Source organism: Xenopus laevis, chromosome 5L (assembly GCF_017654675.1).
Source record: "Xenopus laevis strain J_2021 chromosome 5L, Xenopus_laevis_v10.1, whole genome shotgun sequence".
NCBI lineage: Eukaryota > Metazoa > Chordata > Amphibia > Anura > Pipidae > Xenopus > Xenopus laevis.
The window spans coordinates 144,710,544-144,738,138 of record NC_054379.1 but is presented as its reverse complement, the minus strand read 5'-3'; the positions used below and the strand labels follow the sequence as shown (position 1 = coordinate 144,738,138).

Here is a 27,595-nt window from a genome sequence, read left to right as displayed (position 1 = left end):
TCCCCTGCACAGCCTGGGAATTAAGGGAGCAGGAAGTGGAAGAGAAGGGAGGGATTATTAGGGTTTTTGCAAAAATATTCAATAAATCAGCCTGAAATGCTACTTTTTTAAGCACAATTCTTCTATATCTAAATGAGTATAACGCACGGGTAAGTTCTTTTTTATTTTTTAAACAAAATGTCTCATACTTAAAGCCATTGGTCACTAATGATTGCAGCTGCCAATTTACTTGGGTACAGCCTCCATATCAAGCCTAGAACCATTTTCTCTGCCTGCCTTCTAAACTCTACGTCAAAAAATATGTAGTTAGCTTCTAACCAACAACCTAGCCCTAGAGTTATCCAAACACACCACAACTTTACTATTACTGTGCACTCCCAGTGTCGGACTGGCTCACTGGGATACCAGAAAAACTCCCGGTGGGCCCAGGTGTCAGTGGACCCTCATGCTGCTAAACATTTTGCCTATTTCATGGCCATTCCCTATTCCTATGAGAACAAAGTGGCTAAATAGGTGGAATAATAGATTATAGTATGTAAAGAAAAGAGACCAGGAGAATAGAGGTTGAGTGTGGAGAGGAAGAAAATAGTACTGAGGGTGGGCCCCTGGTCTAAAAACTTTTGGTGGGCCCCTGGTGTCCCAGTCCACACTGTGCACTCCACTATCTATACCCTAGTGTGTTCAAAACCCCACTACTGCTGGGCCAATATGAATCCTGGCTGACCCATTAACAACACCATCAGAGGACGGTAAATCGGTAAATCGAAGTGATAAATCGAAACCCAGATCCGGCACATGCACCATGCCCCTCTGATAATTTCAAAAGCCTGATGGCTCTTAACTAGCCATGAGCGAAAATTTTCACTGAGTTGCGCCGCATGGGGAAGGTCCCCATAGGCTTTCTAAGTCATTTCTGATCGAAGGAAAATCGTTCGATCGATCGATTAAAATCGATCGAACGAAGGATTTAGTCGAAGGATTTAACTTCAATGGTCGAATATCGAGGGTTAATTAACCCTCGATATTCGACCCATAGTAAATGTGCCCCAAGATCTCAGAACTGCAGCCATCCATCCAGCTCAGTAAATGTAAACATGATAATAAAAATAATAACAACACAACATTGCAACCAACAAAGCCACTCTCAAAACCATGTGACATTACCCCCAACCGAGCACCTACAGCAGGACCAATGTTTTAGAATTTCTCAACTTTTTTTCACTTGTAAACTCAAAGGTAAACATGGATTCTGAGGTTTTCATATTCTTATTCAGATCTAGTCTGCATTTTTATTTCTATGTGCTTTTTATAGGCTGATATTTTAATAAATAAATAGACATTTATGCTTTTTTAAAATGTGAGTTTAGTCGTGGTTAAAAAAAACCCTATAAAACAACACAAATTCGAATTTGATACATAGCCCTCTTTGTCTGCGTGCAATGGGCTGGGGATCTTGCTACCAGTTTTGAAGGTAATATTTGATTAATTAATTAATTAATTAATTAATTAATTAACTAATTAATTAAGACTAATGTCTTTACGAGTACAGCTATGGGATCTGTTATCCGGAAACCTTTTTCCAGAAAACTCCAAAATGACAGGAAGGTCAACTACCATAGACTCCATTTTAATTAAATAATTACACTTTTTTAATAAGTATTTCTGTTTTCGCTGTACAAATTAAACAGTACCTTGTATTTGATCTTAACTAAGATTTATTTAATCCTTGTTGGATGCAGAATAATTTTACCGCATTTAATTAATGTTTAAATTATTTTTTTAACAGACTTAAGATATGGAGATCCAAATTATGGAAAGATCTCTTATCCGATAAACCCCAGGTCCTGAGCATTCAGGATAACAAGTCTTATAACTGTACTGCCTTGAAAGAAATTATTGAACAGTTAATGTTGAATTTCAAGGTTAAATATTAGGTCTATTTGCATTAGAGAGGGACCTTATTTAAGAACCCAAGCTTCCCTAAATGACTAATAAAAGAATTTCATTGTTATGGACACCAGCTTTGACTGTATGACTGGGATAAGACATTCTTCATGGCCTAAAACCCCAGAAAAATAACAATAAAGTGCATCCATAAAGTCCACCTATAGGTGTTTTCTTTTTTTATGACATCATATCTCATATTCATTCATTTTTAACATGTTATTAGTATTTTCTTTCTGTGAAGTGCCTATAATGATGTTACTGTATATATTATACATTTTTACTGTTTTCTTTTATTAAACTTTGTGTAACTTTATAATATTCTGTTGGCTGTTTACAAACAACTCAGTATGGTTTTCTTTATAGTTTCTATCTGTTGACTTTCTGAAAAATTGGTTGGAAAATGGCCCTCCGTAGGGCTGACATCTCGTTATTCAATTTACTGCGTATCTACCATGATGGATTACCTCCACACCATTTGGAATCATGATACTCCCATCTGTTTGAGATTACTGAATCCACATTGATCTATTTTTGCTGATATCAGACTTTCCCTTATTCCTTTATTCTGCGCACACACTCGGACTAACATTTTTTATCTCATGTTTTTGTTGAGCTTTGAATTAAACAGGCAACCACGCACTTTAGAAGTCTGGTACATTGCATTACAAATGTGCTTACTCCATTTTGTCAGTTTCTAATATTTCTTTCACATCAAATGTTTGCTTTATTAAAATAAATACTGTGGGGACATTTATAATTTACACTGTAGTTACAGGTGCAAAGTAAGTCCTGGATACCCTGGCAACACTCTCTCTGCACTCAGATGTGGAGGAGGAGGGATCAGTGCTTGATTTGCTTTTATACATACTAATCAAAATTATTATAAATATGCCCTACCCCATGACTGTGTCCTTGACTTTATTTACTACTAAGTCAGCCATCCACTGAATTTATGTATATGCAGAGCTTATATGGTAGTCAGTTTTTGTTTTGGTAACTATTTATAGTCATGAGCAGAACTGCCCTGTTTTGCTGAAACAATTACACAAATGAGGAGAAATTCCTTAAATTTTCCCAAAATGCTGCCAAATGCATTGTAGTCAGTAGGCATTTATAGTTTTTTTTCTGGCCCAAAATTCATTTTTATAGAATGCCCAGGGAATAGGGTTGCCACCTTTTAAAAAAAAAAAAAATACCGGCCACTGATGGGGGCCGAAAATAAAGGGGCGGGACGTGATGCAAAAAGGGCGGAGCTGATGAGGGGCACCACAAAAAGGGGCGGAGCCATGGGGGACAGCGTCACAAAGCCGACGAAAATGTAAGTTTTCATCGGCGGGCAGGGGATATTGTAAATGGTATAACAAATTACCGGCAGCTACATTGCCGGTAAATTTGTAATACCGGCCCCGGCCCTGGCAGGTGTTTTACCGGCTAGGCCAGTAAAATACTGGCTGGGTGGCAACCCTACCAGGGAAGTGAGCCAGGAACTGGGAACGACAGGGCTAAGAATAGGGGGACCGGAAGAGGAGATCAAGCATTATGAGGGTTGTAGTTCCTGGGTTGCTATTGGGGTGGGTGGAGACAGGAGGAGTTAAAAGAGGAAGGAAGTGAAGGGAGCATGCTCTTTTACCTTGCACAGCTCCTTCCTGCCTTCCCCAGAATAAAGGGGTAGTTGGATAAGGTGGGAGTGTTAGCATAATATCGCAGGGGAAGGGACTCCCCTAAGGGGGGAGCTGGTAGGAGTGGAAACAAGTGTGGGGTTTAGCAGGGATTAGGCCTGGGACCAAAGTGATGGAAGGGGCCCGGTGGAAGTAGCATGAGTTATGGAGGAAAGCTGCGCCTAGGAAGGACAGCATGTGGGCCCCTCGCTATTGGGTACAATTCTTTGCAGCCTTCAGAGGCTAAGTAAGTTAAGTAAGTTAATAGTTAAATATCTGATATATGTGATGGTATATTGCCCTACACTCAATGCTTTTGGTTTATGTTGGTCGTTATTTATGTGATTTAATAAATAAACGGTGGCCTTTTTCACCCAAGATATCAGATGTGGTTGGTTTGTTATTTACGGAAAGCAGGGGGCGATACTTGGTCTTGTTGGGAGGGGCCCATCAGATTGACACTGCCCCTGTTAAGTGTTTTTTCAGTGAATGTTTTTTCTCATCTCTCTTTATTTGTGTGATTTTTCCCATATGAAACACATGGTCCAAAATATTAATTGCATAGTGAGACTTGTTGTACAGGTATGGGACCTGTTATCCAGAATGCTCGGGACCTGGGGTTGTCCGGATAACGGATCTTTCTGTAATTTGGGTCTTCATGCCTTAAGTCTACTAGAAAATCATAAAACATGAAATAAACCCAATAGGCTGGGTTTGCCTACAATAAGGATTAATTATATCTAAGTTTGGATCAAGTACAAGCGACTGTTTTATTATTACAGAGAAATAGGAAATTCTTTTTAAAAATTTGGATTATTTTCATAAAATGGAGTCTATGGAGACAGCCATTCCGTAATTCAGAGCTTTCTGGATATTGGGTTTCCGGATAAGGGATCCTATACCTGTACTAGAAATTTGTCAATCAATTGCACTGTGCAATGTTTCTATTATATTGCTTCAATTGAGTTTTTAGTGATTTCATTGCATTGCAAATCAATTATGAATAACATGATTTTGCCTTTGTGTGCACTCTTCTCGTTTCTCTAACAACTAAATGCTGTGGTTTTGTAATCCTGTGCATATTGGGCCGCAAACTGTTCAGAAAAGTCCTGATATTCACCTTTATCATGTTTTATTTATTTTTTACATAAGGGCATATAGTAAATAAAGTGTAAGCATAATATTTGCCTGTTTATTATATGTGGCAAATAACCCTGTGCATTGTTTTCACAGTAGCTGAAATGTCAACTATTTTCATTTTTTCTCTTGTTTTTCTTATTGAATGGAAATTCAGTTAGCGGAGATCACTTGAGGTTTCACTTAAAGTTTATTTAAACACAAGTTCCATGGATCCTAAACTCACAAAGAGTCAGAACTCTGAACAAAGGAATCACGTAGTTTTATAGACTTGGGAACGTATGGCTTAAAAACTTATAGGAGTAAAAAGTTATAGGTGAGAGAGCATAGAGATATTGCTCCACAGAAAAACAAAGAATTGCTCTTACAGCCAAAAAGTGGTTCATCCTCCAGGAAAGGGTACTAATAACCAAGGCTAGATTGAGAACAGAATCCATCCAAGTCAGGGGGAGGTCCTGGGAGAATCTGCATACACAGAATGTTATTCTCTCTCATTAGTGTCCCTTTAACATGTTATCAACTGCTGTTGTTTATTTGTTCTGGCTCATTGATCAAAGTGAGTACTTTTGTCATTAAAGGGAACCCGTCAACCAAAAAAAATATTCCAAATCCTATTTTATCACATTAGTCAAGCAAAATGATCTTTAATTACACTAGATACATTATTTGAATCTTGTTTCCTTCAGTCTGGGAATTTATAATTATAGCAATCAGGCAGGAGCCATTTTGAGGCCACTGTTATTAAGACAAGCCTTGTATCATCTCAGAATCTTGTTTGTGCACCAGAATGGGGGACCTGATGTCCATCCCCTTGCGCTGGCTACACAATTAAATGGTAAAGAGAACGGGGAATGTGTGGAGAGCAGTGACATCTAGGAAGTGCTGAATGGAAAGTGAAAGTAATTGTCTGCCCCGCCTCTATATCTAAGGCCATTCGCTCTCCTTAGTAAAATTCTGCCATTGACTTATATATAGCTTTCACATTCTGTTTTATTTTTCAAAGACTACAATAATTGTTATTAAGTAATAACATTTTTGGCAGCGCAGTAGAATATATAGAAGGGGAAATAATAGGAAGAAAGAATAATGAGCTTATAAAAAAGATAATTATTTCACCTTTGTGGCATGCCTACTCTCTTTCCTTGTAAAACAACTCATTTGATTATGTGAATACCATTATATATACATGTATTTAACTATGCTAAATGGTTCTTTATCTTACAAATTGTTACAGCAGGTTGAGTGAGCAGATATCTAAAATACGCATCACTCGTCACTGCAGCACTCAGGGAAATATAGGGCAAGATATAGCACCGCATTTATCAAAGGAATAAGTTAAATTTAGAGTCACAGAAAGCTTTCTTTACTATTTTTTATGCGGTTCCAAGTGTTGATTCATTACCCAATAATGGTCTGGCTCCAGAATCCACCATAATGTTTCATTACACGCCATTAGTGTTACTGCTTAGTGAATTTTTAAGGGTATATAAATACAAGCTGGGTGTCGTAGTGGGATATGCGTTGCTCCAGATTTATACATTAAATCCATTGCAATCGGTAATAGTTATAGTTCGAAATATACCGTTTTTCGCTAGCCAAAATAAAACTTTTGTCTTTTTAGATAGATAACTTATAGAACCAGTATTACACTGCATTGGAAAAAATAACTTTGCTGATAAAGCTATGGCTACCCAGCTTCTAGAAATACGGATTCTGGAATGCTATACCATTTTTATGCAGATAAATGATTAGAGAATAATCATAGCCTGGATGGTACATCAACTCATTGTCAAGGATAAAAAAAAAATCATTAAACCGTGGGCTAGCTGAATCACACAAAATAAAAAAAATAAATAAAAAAAGCAAATAAATCATTAATAAAAATGCAAATACCTATATAAATAAATCCTGCAGGTAACGTTTCAACAGACAGGACTTTGTGTTTTTCAAACGGTCCCGCTTGAGCAGTCCTAAATTATTATACTGGGCTTATCTCTGCTCCTCTCTCTAAAAACGAGGAGTGATGATAATAAGTCTAATATCCTGTTTGAACATTTTTAACCACCAGGACAGCCAGAATATTTGAATAAATTGACAATTAATTTATTGATCGGGGCAGAGATGAGCCACTAGCTTGAATATACTCAGATCAGTGAATGACTCAGTGCTTATACAAAATTAATTAATTAATCTATCAAACCCTCTGGTTCAGGCACAACAGTACAGGGGTATTATGCTGTTTTGTATTCATTTTCAGAAGCTGTAATTGCAGTGCTTATTCTTCAATTTTGGGTTTAGGTTTCTGTATTTGCAGCCAGCAAATCTTCTCATGTCAATATAAAGACAGTAAATCCTTGTAAGTGCCAGGGAGGTAAATATGATTGAAAGAATAACTTGAAACATTTTGGATATTCAAACCATTTGTCTCATTTGTTAGAGATACAGATATGGGGACCTGTTATCCAGAATACTTGGCACCTGGAGTTTTCCAGATAATGTATTTTTTCATATTGTGGATCTTTGTACCTTGTCTACTAGAAAATAATTTACCAATAGGCTGGTTTTGCTTCCAATAAGGATTAATTATATCTTAGTTGGGATCAAGTACAAGCTACTGTTTTATTATTACAGAGAGAAATGAAAAGCAATTTTTTTATTTTTAAAGTTTTTATTTATTTAAATTTTCAGAGAAAAGAGTACTTTTGCCAAATGTAACAAGGGATTTACTTTGCTGAATAAAACACACATAACTGTGTCCGAATCGCATTATCAATCAATATCATGGCGTATTACTCATTCATTGTTATACATCTATGCCAGAGTGAGTCTCCTTTTGTTATGATATCCCTGAGTCAACATACATTTGGGGGGTTTAGATTGTGGTGGGTGGGAGGGTGTATGGAGGAAAGAGGAGAGAGGAGAAAGAAAAAGGGGAGAAAGTGGAAAGAGAAAGTTGTCAGGTCCTACATAAATAAGAGGTTGTAATATTTTGTGTTCAGCGTGGTGCAGAACCTCAGAGAGCACCACTCAAGTCTGCTGATGCGTGTGGGGGTGTAGTACCAGCACAATATGATTTTTTATGCTTTTTCACTAGAGACTGCACATATGCAGACCTGGATTTTTGGCGAGGCCACAAAGGCACGGGCCTAAGGTGTCAAAGTTCTAGGGGCGGTATGCCACCCAGCCACATTGGAAATGCAGCGTTCCCCAGAGCTAATGTGCCTGCTTACAAACGGCGCGAGATCCTGCTTACAAACGGCGCGAGATCCAGGTCCTCTTCCCATTTTGTCATGTAGGGCTGGTGTATGTCTGTATAGGCTGATGCCAGACGTGTATAATAGTGAGATCAAGTGTGTCAGGCATGAGTGATTGTGGCACATAGTTTCAAAGTAGGAAAGAGCCTGATTCGTTTGAGTTTTAAAAGAGGTTTCTACATAATGTCCTATTTGTAAATACCGAAAGAATTGGGTATGTGGGATATTATGTTCTTCCCTGCATTGCTGGAATGAGTTAACAGTCTAGCCAGATGCAAAGTCAAGAAGTTTAGTAGGTTTGCTCTTATCCATGATCTAAACTCTGTGGGTGTGCATCCTGGTAGGAAATCTTTGTTGTAGAAGATGGTTCTGTATCTGGTGGTGGGGGTGCTTAGTTTCATTTTGATTGCTATGGCATCCCAGAGATCTAGTGCTTGTTAAGATAGGGGTAGGAGATCTGGTGGGGTGTTTCTAGATGCTTTGGTATCCAGAGTAGGTGAGCTAAGTGTAGTGGGGCTGTGAAGTGGTCTTCAATTTCTTTCCAGGATTCCCCTGTTGGGGCTTGGATATGTACCATTACTTCTAGTCTGCTGGCCAGATAGTATCTGTATAGATGGGGTCCTCCTAGTGATTTCGGTTTAGTCATAATTGCTGCTTTAATTCCAGGTTCCTTCCCCAGAATAGGTTTGATATAGCTTTTTGGAGCAAAGAGGCTATTGCTTTATGGAAATGTATAGGCAGTATAATGAAGAAGTATAACAGTCCTGGCAATAGTGTCATTTTGACAACTGCTATTCTGCTGAACCAAGAAAGGCGATATGAATGCCATTTGATTTTTTTCAGCCTATTAGTTTAGGGTAGTTGGCCTTGTATAGAGTATAGGTACTGTATATTCCTAGATATGCTAGTGAATCTTTTTCCCATCTGTAGTCAAAGTTGAGTTGTAGCAGTTTTAATTCTCTTTTGGTCATTTTTAATGGTAATGCGTGTGATTTTGTGGGAGGAAAACATTTGAATTTTATGTATGTTGTAATACAACAAGACTTTTCTGACAGGTGCCAACATTTTACATAAATTGTGTGTCAATGTTAAATGAGTGGCAGAATTGCTTTGAGCAGGCAAGCGCCATTTTTATGGGATGGTATAATTATTAGTGGGGAATATAACACATTTCTCGCAAATTTATTGTGTTCCTTTTGAATATTAAATACTTTGGCCAAGCATAAGAAAGAGAAGGAATGTTATGCTCGCTTTTCCAAGAGTTCACTGTACAAATACAGAGAGAAAGTAATCATGCTTGTTTGCTATTCCTGATCCTTGTGATCATCTTTTAACATAAGAAATTATGTAAACATGAACGAAACAAAGGTGGTCATACTGATTATGGCCCAACATTGGTTTATTGGGAAAAACCAAGGCCTCTCACCAGTGCCGGGCCTTACACATAAACACATGCAAACAGGTGCGTGTATGCACACTTTCACTTGGGGAACAGAACTGGTCAGTGAGGGGACACTGGCTGGACTAGGGGTAGGCAACAGAGAAGGCATGTGCCTGGCGCCCCCTAAGTTTTGCACCCTAGGCACATGCTTCTTCTGCCTACGCCTAGTTCCAGCTCCAACCAATATTTGTTCATGATACTCATGATAAGACCAGATTGCTTTTCTCAGTACATTTTAGTAAATTAATAGTAATATAAAGAGAGATGGAGGTTGACACCGATTGCCACTGTTGCTTAAATTTGTCTAAAGATTTGTCAGTAACTAACTAATAACAGATATAACTATACAAAATCAATACAAGTTTGCTTTTTTGACATCTATTATTGCAGGTTAAGGATGTATTATTTGAAATGCTTTGGACTAAAGTACGAAGTGGACGTCTCTAGCGAAAATCCGCCATAAATCCCATCCACAAGGACATCACCAATTTACAGGTGTACAATTTTCTAGCAAAAGAGACTGTCACTAGCGCAGCTTCTCGCCAATCGACAGGCGAATTTTCATTCAGGCGAATGATCGTTACTCCGCAAATTCACTAAAGTGTAAATTTTACAGAACGTTACCTCTTTCGCCAGCTTAGACCTGGCGAACTGATAAGATGAAGCTACATCCTCCTTATGTCAGTGACATCACATCCTGTATTCTAAAAAGTTATTAAAAACGATAAAAAAATCACTGGCATTTTAGTGAATTCGCGTACTGGTAGCGATTTTTGCACCTAGTGAAGTGGTGCGAAGTGTGGCGAAGCCTTCGCAGGCAAAAATTATTCCTTTAGTGAATTTGCCCACTCAACTCCATTATAAGCAAATAATCTAATGTTTTAAAATGATTTCCTTTTTTCAATGTAATAATAAACCCATACTCTTTACTTGATCTTAGCTAAGCTGCATAAATCCATATCTGAGGCAAAAATTGTATGTATTAATGTTTAAATTACTTTTAGCAGGTGATCCATATACTGTAACTGAAAGATCCCAAACATTCTGGACAATCTTTTGGTTCTGTAGATTTCAGTGGTAGACTGGCACAAAAACTGGACTTCACTCCAAAAATAGATGCAAGTATCATGGAGCGAAGTCCAGTTTTTGTGCACCTCTACCACTGAAATCTACATGTCTAATATTGCCTCCCCGAGCTGAAGGTCTGGGGCTTGAGCACCTGGACCCCCTGATAGTATTGGTAAGTTTACCTTTCTACTTACATTTTTTTTCCTTTCCCTTGTTACCCAAAAGCAATCTTATAGTTCTACTGTTATTACAGAGAATCTTATTTAAAAAATAGCATTTTTGCTTAAAATAGGAGATGGCCTTCTCATAATTTGTCTTCCCATTTCCCAGATATGGGATCCCATGCCGGTATTTAATATTAGAAACATACAATATCTGTTATTTTATTCTTATTTTGGTCAATGAATTTCATAGCAACAGCATACATGAGTTCCTATAATGTGGCCATTGCTAACTGCGTGGAGTTCATGGTGAGATTACAGAGATTAGAAATGAAATATGCAGTCAGGGTTATTTGTTAAAAGCCATCACTAATCTAACAAAAGAAACAGATCTGATTTGATTATGGATGTAAGCGCTTATTCATCAAATAATTCCCTCTAAGGTCATGTTCTGATTTTTTCCAGGGTTCTGCTTAAAGCAACTAACTTTGTGAAATAATGTTACGATAATTGGGCTATTCATTTGAAAAGTGTCTTCAACATGAATTATATACATGGAATAACAGACAGTCTAGCTTGAGCATTTTAGACTTCCTGGACTCAGGCTACACATAGTGGTCTTACATAAAACGGTTACAAATACTAATATTTTGTATTTTAAGAGTTAAATATTCATCAACACATCTACCATCTATAAACATCTATAGACAAAGCAGGCTTTATGGTGGAACCTTTGACTTAATCCTGTGCAAAATAGCACCAAGTACACTGAGTTCCAGAAGAACCCACAATAGTAAATATGCAATGAAAGATCATACCTCCCATTTTTAGGAATCTATTGGCTTCTGCCCAAGATAATTTTATGGTCAAAAGAAAACATTCTTTAACATGGTTGAAACTTTAAAATAAACTTGAGCAAAAACAAGCTAGAAAATAAAGTACAGGATTTACTATAAGAAGGGTTAACATCTTTCAGAACACAATTCTTTTGATACCTTTAAACAAATGTGGGCTGCACTTTTTTTTAGGTTTTGTTTGGGATTAAAAAACCTTGAAAAACTTTAATGTATGGTTTCTTATGAAAAAACTTGAACCTAAAAATCCTGATCATTTAAAAATGAGAAAAATCAACCAGGACTAGTAAAATCACATTCTACCCTTCATTTTTAACGAGTCTGCTACTTAAATAAATTATAGGTTTAAAAATGCTTTCTTTTTTTGCCCCTAAAACTCAGTTGAGTTTCTGCTAAGGAAACATTCCTTAAATACGACATACAGATGTAGGGAAGCACTGTAAAGGTATAAGAGTTGAGCCTTAATGGAGAACTAAACCCTAAAAACAAATATGTAAAGAAATGCTGTATTTTATTTCATCAACCCAGAAGTTCAGCATCTGTATAGCAGGTATGTTTATGGCCTTCAGAGTTGTCACAGGATCATGGATTTTGTTTTGAAGTGTCAGCAGGGCCGTTCCTGCCATGAGGCAAGGTGAGCCAGGGCCGGGCCATGGTGGGCAGGTGCCCTAGGCAGGCCCGGCAGTTGCGGTGCCTGTTTAGTGTGCGCATGCACAAATTTGCGCTCACGTGCGCATGCGTGAATTGACGTTCTGTGCGCATGCGCAGAAGCGCAAAAAGCGCAAACAAATGCATACAGTCGGGCAGAGAAGGGAACCGGACTTGGGGTTGGCGACAGAGGAGGTACGTGCCTGGCACCCTCCCAGCTTTGCGCCCTAGGCACGTGCCTACTCTGCCTACCCCTAGTTCCGGTCCTGAGGTGAGCACCTTGCATCAGGTGGCAGGGAACAGTCAGTTACAAGGGGCGGCAAAAAGCCACCTCCTGTAAATTTAAGATCCGAATTTCCGTTTTTTAAACCGGAAATTCGGCTCTGCTAGTGCAGAAAGCGCAGTACGTGCTCATAACACTAACAATGCCGCACCTTTTGACCCGCTCCAACGCTAAACGTTTAAGCGCGGAGCGGGAGAGGGGGGCTGCATCAGGGTTGCTGCCTCAGGCAGCAGCAGCCCACGGATCGCCCCTGAGTGTCAGTGACACTGCACATGCTCAGTGTGCTTTGGGTAGCTGTTGAGGGGTTGTCAGAAATCATCAAGCAGAAAATGAGTTTTGTCTGTTATAGAAGATGATGCTACAGGGCTGATAATTTGAATTCTTATTTCATGGCAGCTCCAAAACCAGCACAATTAGCATCAACATTTAATACATTATAAAATAAATTGTTACTTTTATATTCTGTATAAACAATATATTGTGAATTGGTCCCTAAGCTCAGGTAAGTGACAGCAGCCAAGACCAAGTGCTGGGAATCAGCTGGGAGTTTATTGGGAAACACAGATCTTCGCTGTGGTTGCCTTGGGCCTATACAGAAGCCCAAAAATGTGCAGCATTTCTAGCTACTTCTTTGTTAAGCTTTAGTTCTCCTTTAATCTAGCTATGGCGTATTTACATTCCTGAACATCAATTAAAATATGAACAAAGATTTGTAGAACATTAGTCAAACTTGAGCACATTTCCTTTTCCAATCTCAACTCTTAGCATAATAAATAAAACTGCATAAAAACAATTCTGCATGCGGCCTTGGGAGAATGTTCCGCTGGAGAAAATGGTTTGTTATTTATTTATTGGTTTTGTTAATATTTTTTGTCGATTGTCAGGTTCAATTAATACATTTTCTGCACAGCCCACACCTGCCACAGGGCGATTTCAATCATGTAGCACTCTGTTTAACAAGTTTGGAAACATCGTTGCCTTTTATGTTGATGTTAATACATTGTGCTGATATGACATCTGCATGTAAAACGCAGAATTATTTTCTACCCAAGCCAGGCTTGATAATAAACACTGAACTTGCATAAAGAGGACATTTGTTCTGACATATGCATCTACCTGAATTTATTTTAAATGATATTCGGAAAAAGCTAATGCAAAATGAAACAATTGGAAGATGACATTTCCAAAAAGCTGAACACCGGCAGTTTGACAACAATTTCTGTAATATTTTTAGGTAAAGGCAAAGCATAAAGAATTCCACAAGTGTTACTGTATGTCTCTAATGCCAATCCAATAGCCTGGCATTAAAATAGGGGTCATCCTCATCTAAAAAAAGCAAATGCCTTGAAAAGCTCAACTATATCGTTATTGCTACTTTTTATTACTCCTCATTCTATTCAGACCTATCCTATTCATATTCCAGTCCCTTATTCAAATCAGTGCATGGTTGCTAGTGTCATTTTGACCCTAGCAAATAGATTGCTGAAATTACAAACTGGAGAGCTGCTGAATAAAAAGCTAAATACTGTAACTCAAGATCACAAATAGTTAAAACCAATTATAAGTTAATTTAAACTTTAACAAGTCCATTAGGGTAAAGGCATATGAGCAAATTCGGGAGATTTAGTCGTTTGGCGACTAATCGCCTCTTCTTTGGGGCGATAATCTCCCCAAACTGCCTTCCCCTACCTTCCCGTCAACTATAATGAAAAATCGGCAGCGGGGTGGCAATCGCGGTGCTTCCTTTTCTGAAGTCGCCAGAAGAGGAAACTTGCGACTAAATCTCCCCATGTGCCCTTACCCGTAATCTCTAGGGGGTTATTTATCAAAAGTCAAGTTGTGGTTTCCACCAAAAAAATGAGTTTTTGAGGGTTTTTTTAAGTAAAAAAAAACAAAAAACCTCAAATGTTTTGTATTTATTATACCCTCAAAGCTGGAAATAGATTGAATCTGAAAATACGCTATCTAAAACCTGTCAAAATTATGTAAATGATTTTGAAGATATTTCTTGCCTTCACTGTCTTCGAGGGTCTCCAGTTGGTTTTCATTCGATAATCAGAAAATGTTGAGTTTTTAAGGTGTCAAATCGGAAAAGTCGTACAATTCGATTTGACATGATTTTGTCGCGAGTTTTTCCCACACATGCTTTTTTCGTTTGGATTTATTGGTAAATTAAGGGGATTTGGGTCTGGGAGTTTGGTCGAATTATTTTTATAGGTAGAACAAGTTGAGTTTTAGTAAATACCCCTATGGGTCAAACGTTAAAAGGTCGTTAAGGGGATCTTAAATAAAAAAATTAATTGATGTTAACTTGTTCAGAGTAATCCCCCTAAGCACTTTTGCAATTTACCATTTTTAGTGGTTTCTGAGATACAGTATTAGCTGCTTTAGAGTGCTAATGTCAATCTTTCATTGAAGGCCAGACTGGCATCAACCCTAACTGCCTATTTACTTCCTGTATAGTTCGTTAATCTAGGGTCTGTGACTCTGAACTAGATGTATGTTTCAGGTCTAACAAGGTATTTTATAAATGATAGAGAAGGGCATCACTTTATACATGCTCAGAGTGTATATTACAATTATGTTTGGATAGATCTTATATGACTCCTCAAAGAAGACTAGCTAGGAGATCTCTCTTTTATCTGAACTATTTTTCTTTTATGTCCCTTTCAGGTATGTACAGTAGCCCAGATGAGGTCTGTCATTTTCCTTAATGCATTTGGACTGCTGTTTGCTAATGAAAGGAGGCTTGGTCTTTTATTTTCAACTTTTCATCTAATAGACTCAATTGGTATCTACAGTATTTCAATATATCAGTAGTTATTTGTGGCATTATTTTCTAAACTGCATTTAATGATTCAGTATATCTAAGGGCTATGGAACATGTGGTGCTCTTTATGTCATCGCATTTTGAAAGATGAAAAGAACCTCCTCACATGATCTCCTGTGGCTCCCACTCTTTTAGCACACACACTGGGGTAAATTTATCAAAGAGTGAAGTTCCGCCACTAGAGTGAAATTCCGCAGCTCTCCATTCATTTCTATGGGATTTTGAAAGGCGTATTTATCAATGGGTGAAAGTGAAATTTCACCCTTTGATAAATACGCCTTTAAAAACCCCATAGAAATGAATGGGAAGTGGGCGAATTTCACTCTAGTGGCGGAACTTCACTATTAACTTCACTCTTTGATAAATATACCCCATAGTGTTAAAGTGGACCTGTCACCCAGACACAAAAATTTGTATAATAAAAGTCCTTTTCAAATTAAACATGAACTCCAATTTCTATTTTTTATTAAAGCATTCATAGCTGTTGTAAGCTCATTTAAAAATCTCAGCTGTCAATCAAATATTGTCTGCCACTCCTCTATGCCAGTGGCATAGAGGCGGGGCAGACAATTACTTTCACTTTCTATTCAGCACTTCCTACATGTAACTGCTCTCCACACATTCCCCCATTCTCTTTACCATTTAATTGTGTAGCCAGGACATGGGGATGGACATCAGGTCCCCCATTCTGGTGCACAAACAAGATTCTGAGATGATACAAGGCTTGCCTTAATAACAGTGTCCACAAAATGGCTGCTGCCTGCTTGCTATAATTTTGAAATCCCAGACTGTAGGAAGCAAGAATTAAATAATTTATATAGTGTAATTAAAGTTAATTTTGCTTGACTAATGTGATAAAATAGTATTTTGATTAATTCTTTTGGGTGATAGGTCCCCTTTAAGTTCCCCACTATTAATTAAACAAGAACTTAATGATTATACAGGTATGGGACCTTTTATCCAGAATGCTCGGGACCAGGGGTTTTCCGAATAATGGGTCTTTCCATAATTTGGGTCTTCATATTGTAAGTCTACTAGAAAATCATGTGACTATAAAATAAACCCATTTTGTGAGCACAAAAATTTGCAGTTATGGCAAAACATGTGCAAATGTTAGGGGCAATGGGCAGACAGGTACCAAAGCTCCAATATCTGTTACAGAAATAAGGCACTTTGTGGCAAGGCTCTAGGGCACAAGTTGCATAATCAATTACTAAATATTTTGAGTTTTATTGATTTCCTAGTTGAAAAGTTTTGGGTAAAATATTATAAATTGAGTCCCACACATTCACACCCAAGAAAGCTTTCTGAACATTAATATATACTATATATATGTGTATATTTTTTATCTTACAAATATAAGACAGCCGTAAGAGAGATCAAACTGCTTATGAAGGCACATTTCAGATTTGTTCATCTATGAGATGAGGCACATAAAGTGCTTGTCTTGGCTAATAAACAAAACCCTTTAACGGCACCATCTAATCTTTCTAGCAAATGTCTCCTTACGAGTACTTAGCCATAATTTACAGTAGACTTTTTTAAAATAGCATTTTATATTCCATAATAATAATTGGGATTAAATCAGACCTGACATTAGGGTTTTTTTTTTTGGTTTGTAGTAGGTAATTTAAAAATGACTATTGGATAAGTGGAGTCTGAAAAAGAGGAGTAATCATCATATTGGTATATGGAGGGTTTTAGCATTCCCATTATCTCTGCACACATTAAATGTGTTTTAATGCATAATAAACCACAACAATATTGTGTCTGTATAAATCAAGCTCTCTCAGATACATAGAAATTGCCAGCATTACGGAGTTACCTGACTGAAGGAGGAATATGTTACATCTTTAAACATTCTATGAACAGCTGAAAATTGGTCGGTTCTATCTCTGTCGTTTATTCAGGGAAGTCTTATTCCAACCCCCCATTTATTTTAAAGCTGTAGGTCCATTGATGATACGTTTGCTCAACTTTTTAGGTTAATATCCCACATTGTTTTCCAGAAACCTGTATGTACTAAAGCCAAGTGTAGAAAGATGATATTGGCCACTCAATGTCCAGTTCCGGCAAATACTTGAATTTCTCAGGTTTCAATTTAGGGGAACAGTCATTATGAGGCACAGTGTATACAAATGTCTTCCATTGAGGGGCACAGCCTTCTAACAAGCGAATTTATTAAGGCATTGCTTCTGAAGAGACAGAAACAGTAAAACTAATTATCTGTAAAGTGTAGCAAACATAGCTGTTTTAAGATATGTCTCTCTTGCATCCTAAAATAATGAACAATATAATGTAAACTTTGCACCTAAGTTTCAAGCTCAAAATTAATTTGATGGGTGAACTTTTCACAGTAGCATTTCCTTCTGCATCAGAGCATGTTTTAGAAGTATCCCTAGCATACTTATTCCTTGCACCACCCTATATGCCAGTATAAAGGGGAAACAAAAATGGAGCCTGAAGAAGGTTGGCAAGCTTCAGGCTGGTAATGCAGGAAGGCAATTTAATGCAATGGGCTGTGTTGTAGAGCACATTGATACAAATCCTGCAGTACCTTCAAATGTGATACTTAAAATATTTATACCAACAGAAAGTATGGGAATTCATATGGATCACAATATATTATGGCTAAATGCATTAGGTTTATGAATATAGAGTGCAGCTGACTCTTATTAGGCATTGACTTGCGTTGGATATCTATTGCTTTGCAGAACACAGAGTAGAAAGTCATATAATTCCTTTAGACCCAGAATTTGTAAAAATTTTAGTTATTATATAGGTATGGGACCTATTATACAGAATGCCCAGGACCTGAGGCTTTGCGGATAAGGGGTCTTTCCGTAATTATGATCTCAATACCTTAAATCTACTAAAAAAGCATGTAAACATTAAATAAAACCAATAGAATGGTTTTGCCTCCAATAAGGATTCATTATATTTTAGTAGGGATTAAGTACAAGGTACTGTTTGATTACTACTGAGAAAATCTGAATTATTTGGTTAAAATGGAGTCTATGTTAGATGGCCATCATGTAATTCAGAGCATTCTGGATAAAAGGTTTCAGGATAATGGATGTGCATCTTTATAATGATGCAATGGTATGCACTGAACATAGCATATAATCTATAATCCATATAATCTCCATCCAATGAGCCAAACTGGCTCTATTGAGGGCATAAGAGGACCCTAAAATAAAATCTGCCCTTCTTGGAGGATTATGATACAATAGGAGCGCTAAGAGAGGTGATAAGTAAGATACAGTAAATCCTTAATAAAAGCTTTGGAAAAAAAATATATAAAGAGGAATTATCTAATATAGTTTATTAGATTAATGCAACATTAAAAATAACGGTATGGTAACTCTAGATAGTGTTGTCAAAGTGATATTCTGGACTTTAGTAATTGCACATTATAAGATTTGTTGAGATTTATGATGTTTGTATGCACTCATTAGAATGCTCTTTGTTCATGCACATTGCCTTTATACTGACAGCCTCGTTTAAGCACTAAAGAAGTTAACAGCATGTCAAGGAAGTTTTTAATTCATCTATATCATGATATCTGACAGGGGTCCCCAACCGTTTTTTTACCAATGAGCCAAATTTGAATGCAAAAAAATTTGGAGAGCAAGACAAGCATGAAAAACATTCCTTGTGATTGATTATTGGTAGCCCCTATGTATACTGGCAGCCTACAGGAGGATTGGTTTGACAGTACACATTGTTTGTTTTTGCTACTAAAACTTGCCTGGAATTCAAAAAGAAGCACCTGCTTTGAGGTCACTGGGAGCAACATCCAAGGGGTTGGAGAGCAACATGCTGCTCAAAGGCCACTGACTGGAGATCACTGATTTATGTTATATCTTCTTGAAAGAATTCTTAAAGTCAAGGTGCTTTAGACTTCTCTCCACTAGATAAGTTTACAGCAATGAGAGGACCAAAATGAATGGGTCCTTCAATCATATACGTATGTGGGTTGACAGAAGTCACCAATAAGGATGGGTTTTGAAATATTAATTTGAAAGACAAAACTGAAACAAACAAACTGACGGGAGTCGGTGCTAAGCATGAGGAGAAGTAGCAAATAAGGTGTTTTGGTCACCAAGAGAAAGTAACTGCACTTTAACAGTCTTAGGGATTTCCGTAAGTGTTTGAAGCATCTAAAGCAAAATTACTGTATGTTATTATTTTTATAATATATATTCTTTCACAATTTTTCAGTTTATACATACATTTTTATTTAGTTCTGTAGACAAAAGGAGGAACTGTGTTTGTTTATGATTTCTTCTTGAATTGACATCTCATTAGAAAGATACTGAAAGAAGCCTAAAGCGACCCTTTGGCAGAAGATTTATTTTATAATATGTCTCGCATTAAATCAAAGCTTCCTCATCATATCTTAGAAGGTCAGCGTTCATTTGCATAAGAATTAACAAGACCTTCATTAGAGAACACTTGAATGAATATTCACTCATTCATTCATTAATGGTATTTTGCCCAATGGCTTGCAAGCGAGCTAATGTATTCACAACTACAATTTAGAACTAAAGTACATACAGGCAATGGGGTAGGGTAATGTCAAACAAGTTACGACTTTTGAGGTATTTTTGTTTCCTGAGAAGATTACAGCAGCCATTCTTGGGACCAAGGAAATCACACATTGGTCCAAAGTTTATCCTATTTGTATTTGCAAGCAATTCATGTTATCAGCTATTTGCAACTTACATTACAATATGTCTGGAATAACATTGCTATTCACTGTGGTCAAAGAGGTTTGGGAAAAAGTCACTTATCTTTCTGGTTAAGAATATACTTAAAAGAAAAAGAAAGAACAAGTATAGCCTATTTTATCTGTATTGCCCCAGCCCTTCACTACATTTTCCCAATTCCCAATAGTGATTTTGGGAATCCGGAATTTTAAAAATGTGCCATCCACACTTACTTATCCTCTAACTGCAGCACATGACCACCTCATGTTCTCGGTAGAGCACAGAATACAACATGGTTTAGTCAAGAAGTTTTACTTCTTAGAAAAGGCTGTTAGAATATAATGGAATCAAGTCTAATAATAAGTTCTGGAATTCAGGTGATAAATATTGTAGAACAGATGCCTAGCTTGGCGATATAGTGATCTGCCATCCGATCTTCTATTTATGTCACCCCATTTCATTACTCAATACCAAAATGTGTTTTGTTTAATATATAGTTCGACCTATAACTTTATTAAAACAACGGTTTAAGGTCAATAGATGCTGCTACACATCTATAATGCTGTGTACATTACAACATTCTGAAATCCCTCTGGGAAAGGTTTGATTTGCCCATCAAATACTTTCCGATTCACTCAAGGGATGGCTTTTGCCTTTGAAAGTGAAAGATCAATTGGGACATATCATTGAGTGGTACTTTGGCACTGGACACATCAGCATCAATACAATTCTTCAGTTTCAAAAAGATTTCATTTCTTACATTATATTAAATTTATACTCAGTTGGTCGAGTGGGTCTCATATATTGCTCAAATATTCCTTTATCTGTGCATTAAGAAGTCTTTTTCAACTAATTATCAGCTGATTTATGACAAAGAAATTCAGTGCATGGCAATCCCAGATTTAGACAGGACATGGTTTTTTTTAATTTACAGAAAATGCAAAAATAAATGAAAATATAACCCCTACCATATTGACTAATGCACAGAGGATAAAATAAAGGTTCACCAGGATGGAGAACCGCACCTAAAATAAAGAAGTGCAGTAATGAGCAGAGGATGAACTGAGCCCACAATTAATGGAGAAGTAGGTTTGAACATGTTTAGTCAACCTTTTCATCATTCCATTAATAAAATTGACTTTTGTGCTTAGTGTTCCAAGTGGCAAGCTATTTTGAATGCACATGAGAGGAAGACGCGATGTAGAATGTAAAAGCTCCAGGCAAATAAGTAGGCAGAAAAGCTGGAATCATTAAAAAAAGAATTGAGAAAAGATAAGGGAGCAAACTCCATCAGGTCTCCCATCAGGAAACATACAAAAACATATTTTTTCTTGGTGATAAAAGAGTTAAGACAATATACACTGAAGTAGCATATAATCTAAAGCATGTTTAAACAAATAAATCCTTCAGGGAGAAACCAAATTCAATGTAAGGAATCATCACTGGCACTGCTATATGTAGCATAAAAACATGCCTACCCATCACCATGTAAATACTAAAATATAACACTTGAGAATAAAAAATGCACCTGTATACATGAGTGCATGCATTAAGCATATGTGCACGAGGGAACTTAAAAGCCGATAAAGCCCACAGGACAGAGGAGAAGAAGACAGCATGCTTTGTACTTGCCCAAGTTGGTACGAGAAGGGTGTCCGGGCGCTCTAGATGGGGTGGAGGCTGCTTCCCCGCAGCATTCATTTCCCATGCAGATGAATTCCTCTCTGAAACGATGACTCAGTTTTGTATCAGTCATTTATTCCGAACGCCAAGTGCTTTTCAGGCAACCGTGGACAGTGCGTAAGTTTGGAGAATAGAAGCCCCCTTTGTGCAAGCTAACTAATCCATCACAGGACAGAAGTGCGCGAGAAGCAGCCGGAAGCAGTACCAGCAGCAGGGGCTCTCTAAAGCATTATCACATCGAGAGAGTTTCCCACTGCTTTGCTCTCTCTCTCCCCTCCCTTCCCAGTACAGATCAGCCTCTTTCTTCCAGGCTGCTGCTCTGTGTCATTTAGTAACGTGTTCCTCCACCTGCTGGCTTACATCCACTTCCCTTTCACTATTCTATTCACTTAGCCCCATGCGCTGAATATCCATTTCCCTGAAAGAAGCATGACATACTAATTATCACTTTGCATGAAGCTCCGGCTGGAAGTGAAGAGGTTAAGGACATGCACATCTCGCAAACTGACTTCCCTTTGCTTTTTCGTTTGCCTTAATTACAGCAGATTTCCATAATGTTGGTTGCTAGGAGTCTGCTGTAACATGTAACCAATGACATTTCCTTGTAATATTTACAGTACCTTTTATGTAAATGGGCAAAGATGCAGGGGAAAAAAGTCTTTCTTGCATGGACTTGCTATTGCTTGTGAGTGTTTATTGAATATGCTGATGGGTGATGTTGGAAGGATGCTGACCATACTGGAACTAACTAGACCTGGCTTATATTTAAATACCTAGATATCCAGATGTGGAACATGCCTCAGGGAGCCCCAGAGCATATATTTGCATATATAAATCTCCCACCTGGCTTCTCTGAGCTTTATTGTTTGAGCGAATAAGCAAAGCTATATTCTGGGAGCTTTTGAGCCTGGTTCTGGAGTGGTGGCTCTCCCTGCGCCCCCATATTATTAAACCACTGTAGAGTGCTCAACGTTTTAAAGCAGCAGATTGCTGTGCATAGAAGATAAATACACTTGTGGTAATTTACTATCCATTCCCAATGGCACACTTCCTGTATTTTAACAGCTGATGATATTTGTAGGGTCAGTGCATTTTACATCAACAGAATGCTGGCAACCCTGCCTTTATCGCCCAGTAAAATAGAAGCTCTGATACACTTATTTAACTCCTACAGTAATACCCTTTCAATAAGCTGCTTTATTGTTGTCTTTATTGCACAATCTTTAGCAGCCAGTTGTGATTTTACTTCAATAGGTAAGACAGGATGGGCTATGTGAATGCGCAAATCCACAGGGGTATTAAAATTAAACTACACAAAGTGCTACAACTACTAGTTTCTTTCTTATGTAGAGTAAGGCTCCTTGCAGCTATGGGGCAAACGTTTAGCTCTGGACAGGGTCTTCTATATCCAAAAGAACAGAACAAATAAAGGTCATCAAACCTGAGCATATAAGACTAATAATGCTGGGCTATCATATAATTTCATGCTAAGCTATATGAGTGCACAGAAATGTGATCTCACTATGAATCTAAGCTACTGGAGTAATGTGCCGAGGATTGGTATCCTAGCACTGACAGACCTCATTTTCATACAATAATCTGAAATGTTAATTAAAAATCATGATACAGCATGAAACTCATCACTTGTCCTTCTTTATGGTGAGTCTGAAACAGGAGAGGAACGTAATGTTTCTTATGTCTTTTATACTATGCACTTGGGTGCTCCCTGCCTGCCTATATGGTAGAGACCTGCAGTGGGTTGGGTATCTGCAGGCATCAGCTAAATACACGCAAAGTGGCCAGGTTTCTGATAGAAAGTATCTGATTCATCAACCGGGCAGATGTTCTCGTGTACCCTGCCTGGGTATCCTGGTCAGCTGTGGGTCTTAGTCGTCCTGACGACATGGTAATTTGTTTCCTTTTACCTTGTTGACCCACATCCAGAGTGATGTCACTTCAGGTCCATGATGATGTCACTTTTGGTTTCTGAAGTTGCTGGTTGGTAAGTAAACCAATTGCAAGTGTGGTTTGAGTTGCAAGTCTCGGTAGGGGGGCATAGCGAGGAGGCGGGTGTGTGTCAGGGTGTGGGTCAGCAGGTGTGGGCATGGGTCTGCCCGACTGGAACAGTGCAAGACTCTACTGTATGGGTAAAGATGAATGTGCCAAGATGTCCCTGGAATCAATTATGAGAGTTCTTGGTACATGACTTGCCCTTAACACTATCTTGATAACTGAATTATATACATACGGAGGTTCCTTGTGCCACTTTGTTATCACAAAATCATGACTGGTGCAGAGGACCTGGTGGAAAATGGGAGACATTTATTATAGTGGCACTGTACAACAATGTATATTAGGTGGCCTTGATAAATGGTTAGTCTATAGTAGGATGGTGCTGCCCAGTACAAAACTTTGTTTATACATCATGATTGCAAGTTTAATTGAGGTGCATTGGATCCGTTCTTATGAGAGGCACGCATAGGGATATATTTATCAAAGAGTGAAGTTACAGATCACCACAGTCCTCTGGAGTTAAATTCCGCCACTCTCCATTAATTTGTATGGAATTTTTAAAAGAGTATTTATAAATGGGTGAAAGTGAAAGTGCATCCTTTGATAAATAAGCCTTTCAAAATCCCATAGAAATGAATGGAGAGTGGCGGGATTTCCCTCTAGAGGACTGTGGCGATCTCTAGCTTCACTTTTTGAGAAATATACCCCATAGAGATTTTGTAGCATTCCTGATCAAAAGGCACTAGGACAACTGTTAAGGTTTATTTATTTTTTACTTACAAACAGTGTCCAGGAAACCATTAGATGCTAGAATCTCATAATGTGATCCGATGCACTTCATTTACCTTCTCTGTGCTCAGGTCTGTTCGTGTGCAAAATGTACTCAATGTTCTATTTATTCAAGGTGCTTTCCAAGGTCTGACATTCAGCACCATTTAAACTTTGCTGGCAGCTTTTATTTTAAAACATTTTATATTTAAGAAATAAAGACGTCAAGAATAAGAGACTTTGCCTCCCGTGTCTTTTCTGCTCAGATGTTTTCCTGCATTCGCTAAACCAAGCATAAAGGTACCTGTCCAAAACAAGAGCTGTGTCCTTTGGCAGACAGAGATCAGGCATTCAGGCTGAAGCCTTTGGTAAATGGAATATATACAGTATTTCACAGTGGATTTGCACAATTGGCCAGTAGAGGGGGACCATCAAGCAATACCAAATGGGACCACACTTTAAGGCTGTGAAGAAAAGCTCATATACAGTATCTATATGTCTATTACAGCAATTCTGCAGGGACTTCCAGGACGGTAAAAAGAAACAATAAGACATTTGTTCAACCATCCTTGAAACAGCCTCTTCATCTGACACACTCTGCTCACCCTTTCAACTAAATTCTGGGGATGCGTCCGACTATTTATGATAAGGACTCATTAGCCACTACAAGTGTAGTGCAGGCGCCAATTAGCTAGCGAAAGAGATAGGCGCTAGTGCTCATTCGCAGTCTGATTGCCAGGCGACAATTCGCTCTGGCGAATGGAGGTTATTCTGCAAATTCACTAAAATGCAGATTTTACTGAACGTTACCTCTTTTGCCAGCTCAGACCAGGCGAAGTGCAATGGAGTGCATAGATTTTCCTCAATCCTCCGTTACTTACATCATATTCTCTGAGTGGAAAAAGTATCAAAGGTCAAAAAACGCTGCCATCTTTTCCTTTTTTCAGAGTGATAGCCTGCAAAAGTCCTTACATTTTTTGGGGGGGTAACCGGTTTCCCCCATACATTTCCTAACATATGGAACATTAACTATACAGTGGGCTCATGTGTAGGGCATTATATTAACTCTCTTGTCTTTATTAAGGTTCCCTGGACATGTGTGAAATGGAATGTATTTGATGCAACATATAACATAAAGACGTCCATTCCACTTTAAATTTCCCGTTGTATGCAAATTAACCTGAACGCAAGATCTCTAGAGAATTACATAGTTTGGCACCCACGACAAAACTTTGCATTTTAGCGAATTAGCATTGTCTGAGCGAATTTTCGCTTGCCAAAGTGTAGCGATGGGTGCGAAGCGGTGCTCATTACTATTCATCTAGCCAACACTTTTTACCCATATGCAATAAGGGGGATAACCAGCCTGGTGGGTAAACACATACCGGTAAACATGGTGTGTCCGGGTGCACATGCCCCACCCAGACCTTCAGCAGAGGGAGTTTGCTCAAGAGAACTTCAATGCAGACTGGCACATACCAGAACTGTGTAGTTGAGAACCAGGTGCAAAAAATTTACTTTTAAAAAATCATGTTTATTTTTCCATTGTTATAAAAACCTTATTAAAAAAGTCTTGTGTTGTGTGTCTCCAAGGGGCCTATTTATTAAGTCTTGAATTTTTATGGTCGTGTTTTTAAGGGGAAAATCTGAATTTTTAGAAAAATAAAACCCTCAAAGTTTCAAGTTTTATTATGCTCCAAAGCTGCTAAAAATCTGAATCCTAAAATACCCCATGTAGAATTCAATTGGAAGATTATTAAGGGTTTTGGGCATTTTGACGCTGGTTTTTGTTCTAATACCTCAAAAATGTTAGGTTTTCGGGCAAGAATTCGAAAAAGTCATATGATTAGAATTGTAGTATGATTTTGTTGAGATTTTGTCTGCACATACAATTTGTGTTTGAATTTTTTAGTAAATTAAGCCAAATCACGGTTGGGAGTTAGGTCGGAGTTTTATTTTTATAATGAGATAAATTTGAGTTTTAATAAATACCCCCCATTAGTCATAGGCTACTCACATAGTACAACAAATTAAATATTAATATAAACAAATATTGAAAGGAGTAAAGGCCAACTGAAGTTAAGTAGGAGGAGCTAGACAGAGAACCAATACTAGAGCACCTTACAAAAATTGTTTTTTTTTTTCCATAAGGCCTAGAAGGTAATTACATCATAATAAGGAAACCAAGTTAAATACTGAGAGACAATGATTAAACATATGCAACTTTATATAAAAAGTTTAGACCATCTGGCTGTCTCGTACCTAAATAAAAGATCCATATTGTTTCCTTCTTTAAAAGTTCTGAAATAATAATAATGCTAGTTTTTATGAGGCTAGGTGACAGCTTATTCCCTAGGGTTTGTGTTTTTCTGGATATAAACTTGTATTCTTTTCTCAGAATTGTTTTAATATAGGGTCAATTTCTAAATAGCCAGATTTTTATTAATGTTTTTAACTTATTAAATTATGGGCTCTATATCAGTACACACAATAGAACCTTTTTTGTGCAATGGCACCTCCATCATAGTTGGAATTATCATTGATGGAGAGAATGTTCTCATCATTGGATCTATACCTCTTAAACAGGCTACTTCTGTTAGTTTCAGCTGCTTTTTTAAAAGCTATTTTTAGAGTGTATTGGATATACCCCTTCTGTAATAGTCTCTCTTATAACTCATTTGATTTATCAATAAAGTCTGTATGTTTTGTACAGATGCGTCTTAGACGCAAAAAATGGCTGTTAGGAATACTCCTAATTAAGGGGACTATTTATTAAAGGTTGTGTTGTGTTTTTCCCAGAAAAATTCAGGTTTATCAAGGGTAGTTTCAGTTTTGGGATAAAAATTCAGAAATACTCCAACTAAAACCTGTCGATGTCATGTAGAAGTGAATGACAGAGGTCCCTTGAGCCATTTGAAGATGTTTTTAGCCTTCATGATTTTCAGGGTTTTTTTCAGTTTCCCCCCCGATTAATTTTTTTTTACATTCGAGTTTCTTCACAAATAAGCAAACATTTGAGTGAGTTTGTTCGAGGTAGAAAAAACTCACAAACTCAATGCCACTTCTTGTCACCCTCAACACTTGTTTATCAAAGCTTAAAAATGGTGTCTACTGAACAAATGTTTCTATACATAGTGG

General features: G+C 37.7%; 1 protein-coding gene across 3 annotated transcripts in view; it reads right to left on the bottom strand.

Moving 5' to 3' along the window:
- Positions 1–22,131, bottom strand: part of sntg2.L (syntrophin, gamma 2 L homeolog) — a 290,368-nt gene extending 268,237 nt beyond the window's left edge. The window contains exon 1 of one of the 3 annotated variants that reach the window (XM_041562254.1): positions 21,626–22,131. In XM_041562254.1, the coding sequence (XP_041418188.1) occupies positions 21,626–21,694 (69 nt within the window). In that variant the 5' untranslated portion in view covers positions 21,695–22,131. 3 annotated transcript variants of the gene reach the window in all.
- Between the last annotated feature and the right edge of the window lie 5,464 nt (positions 22,132–27,595).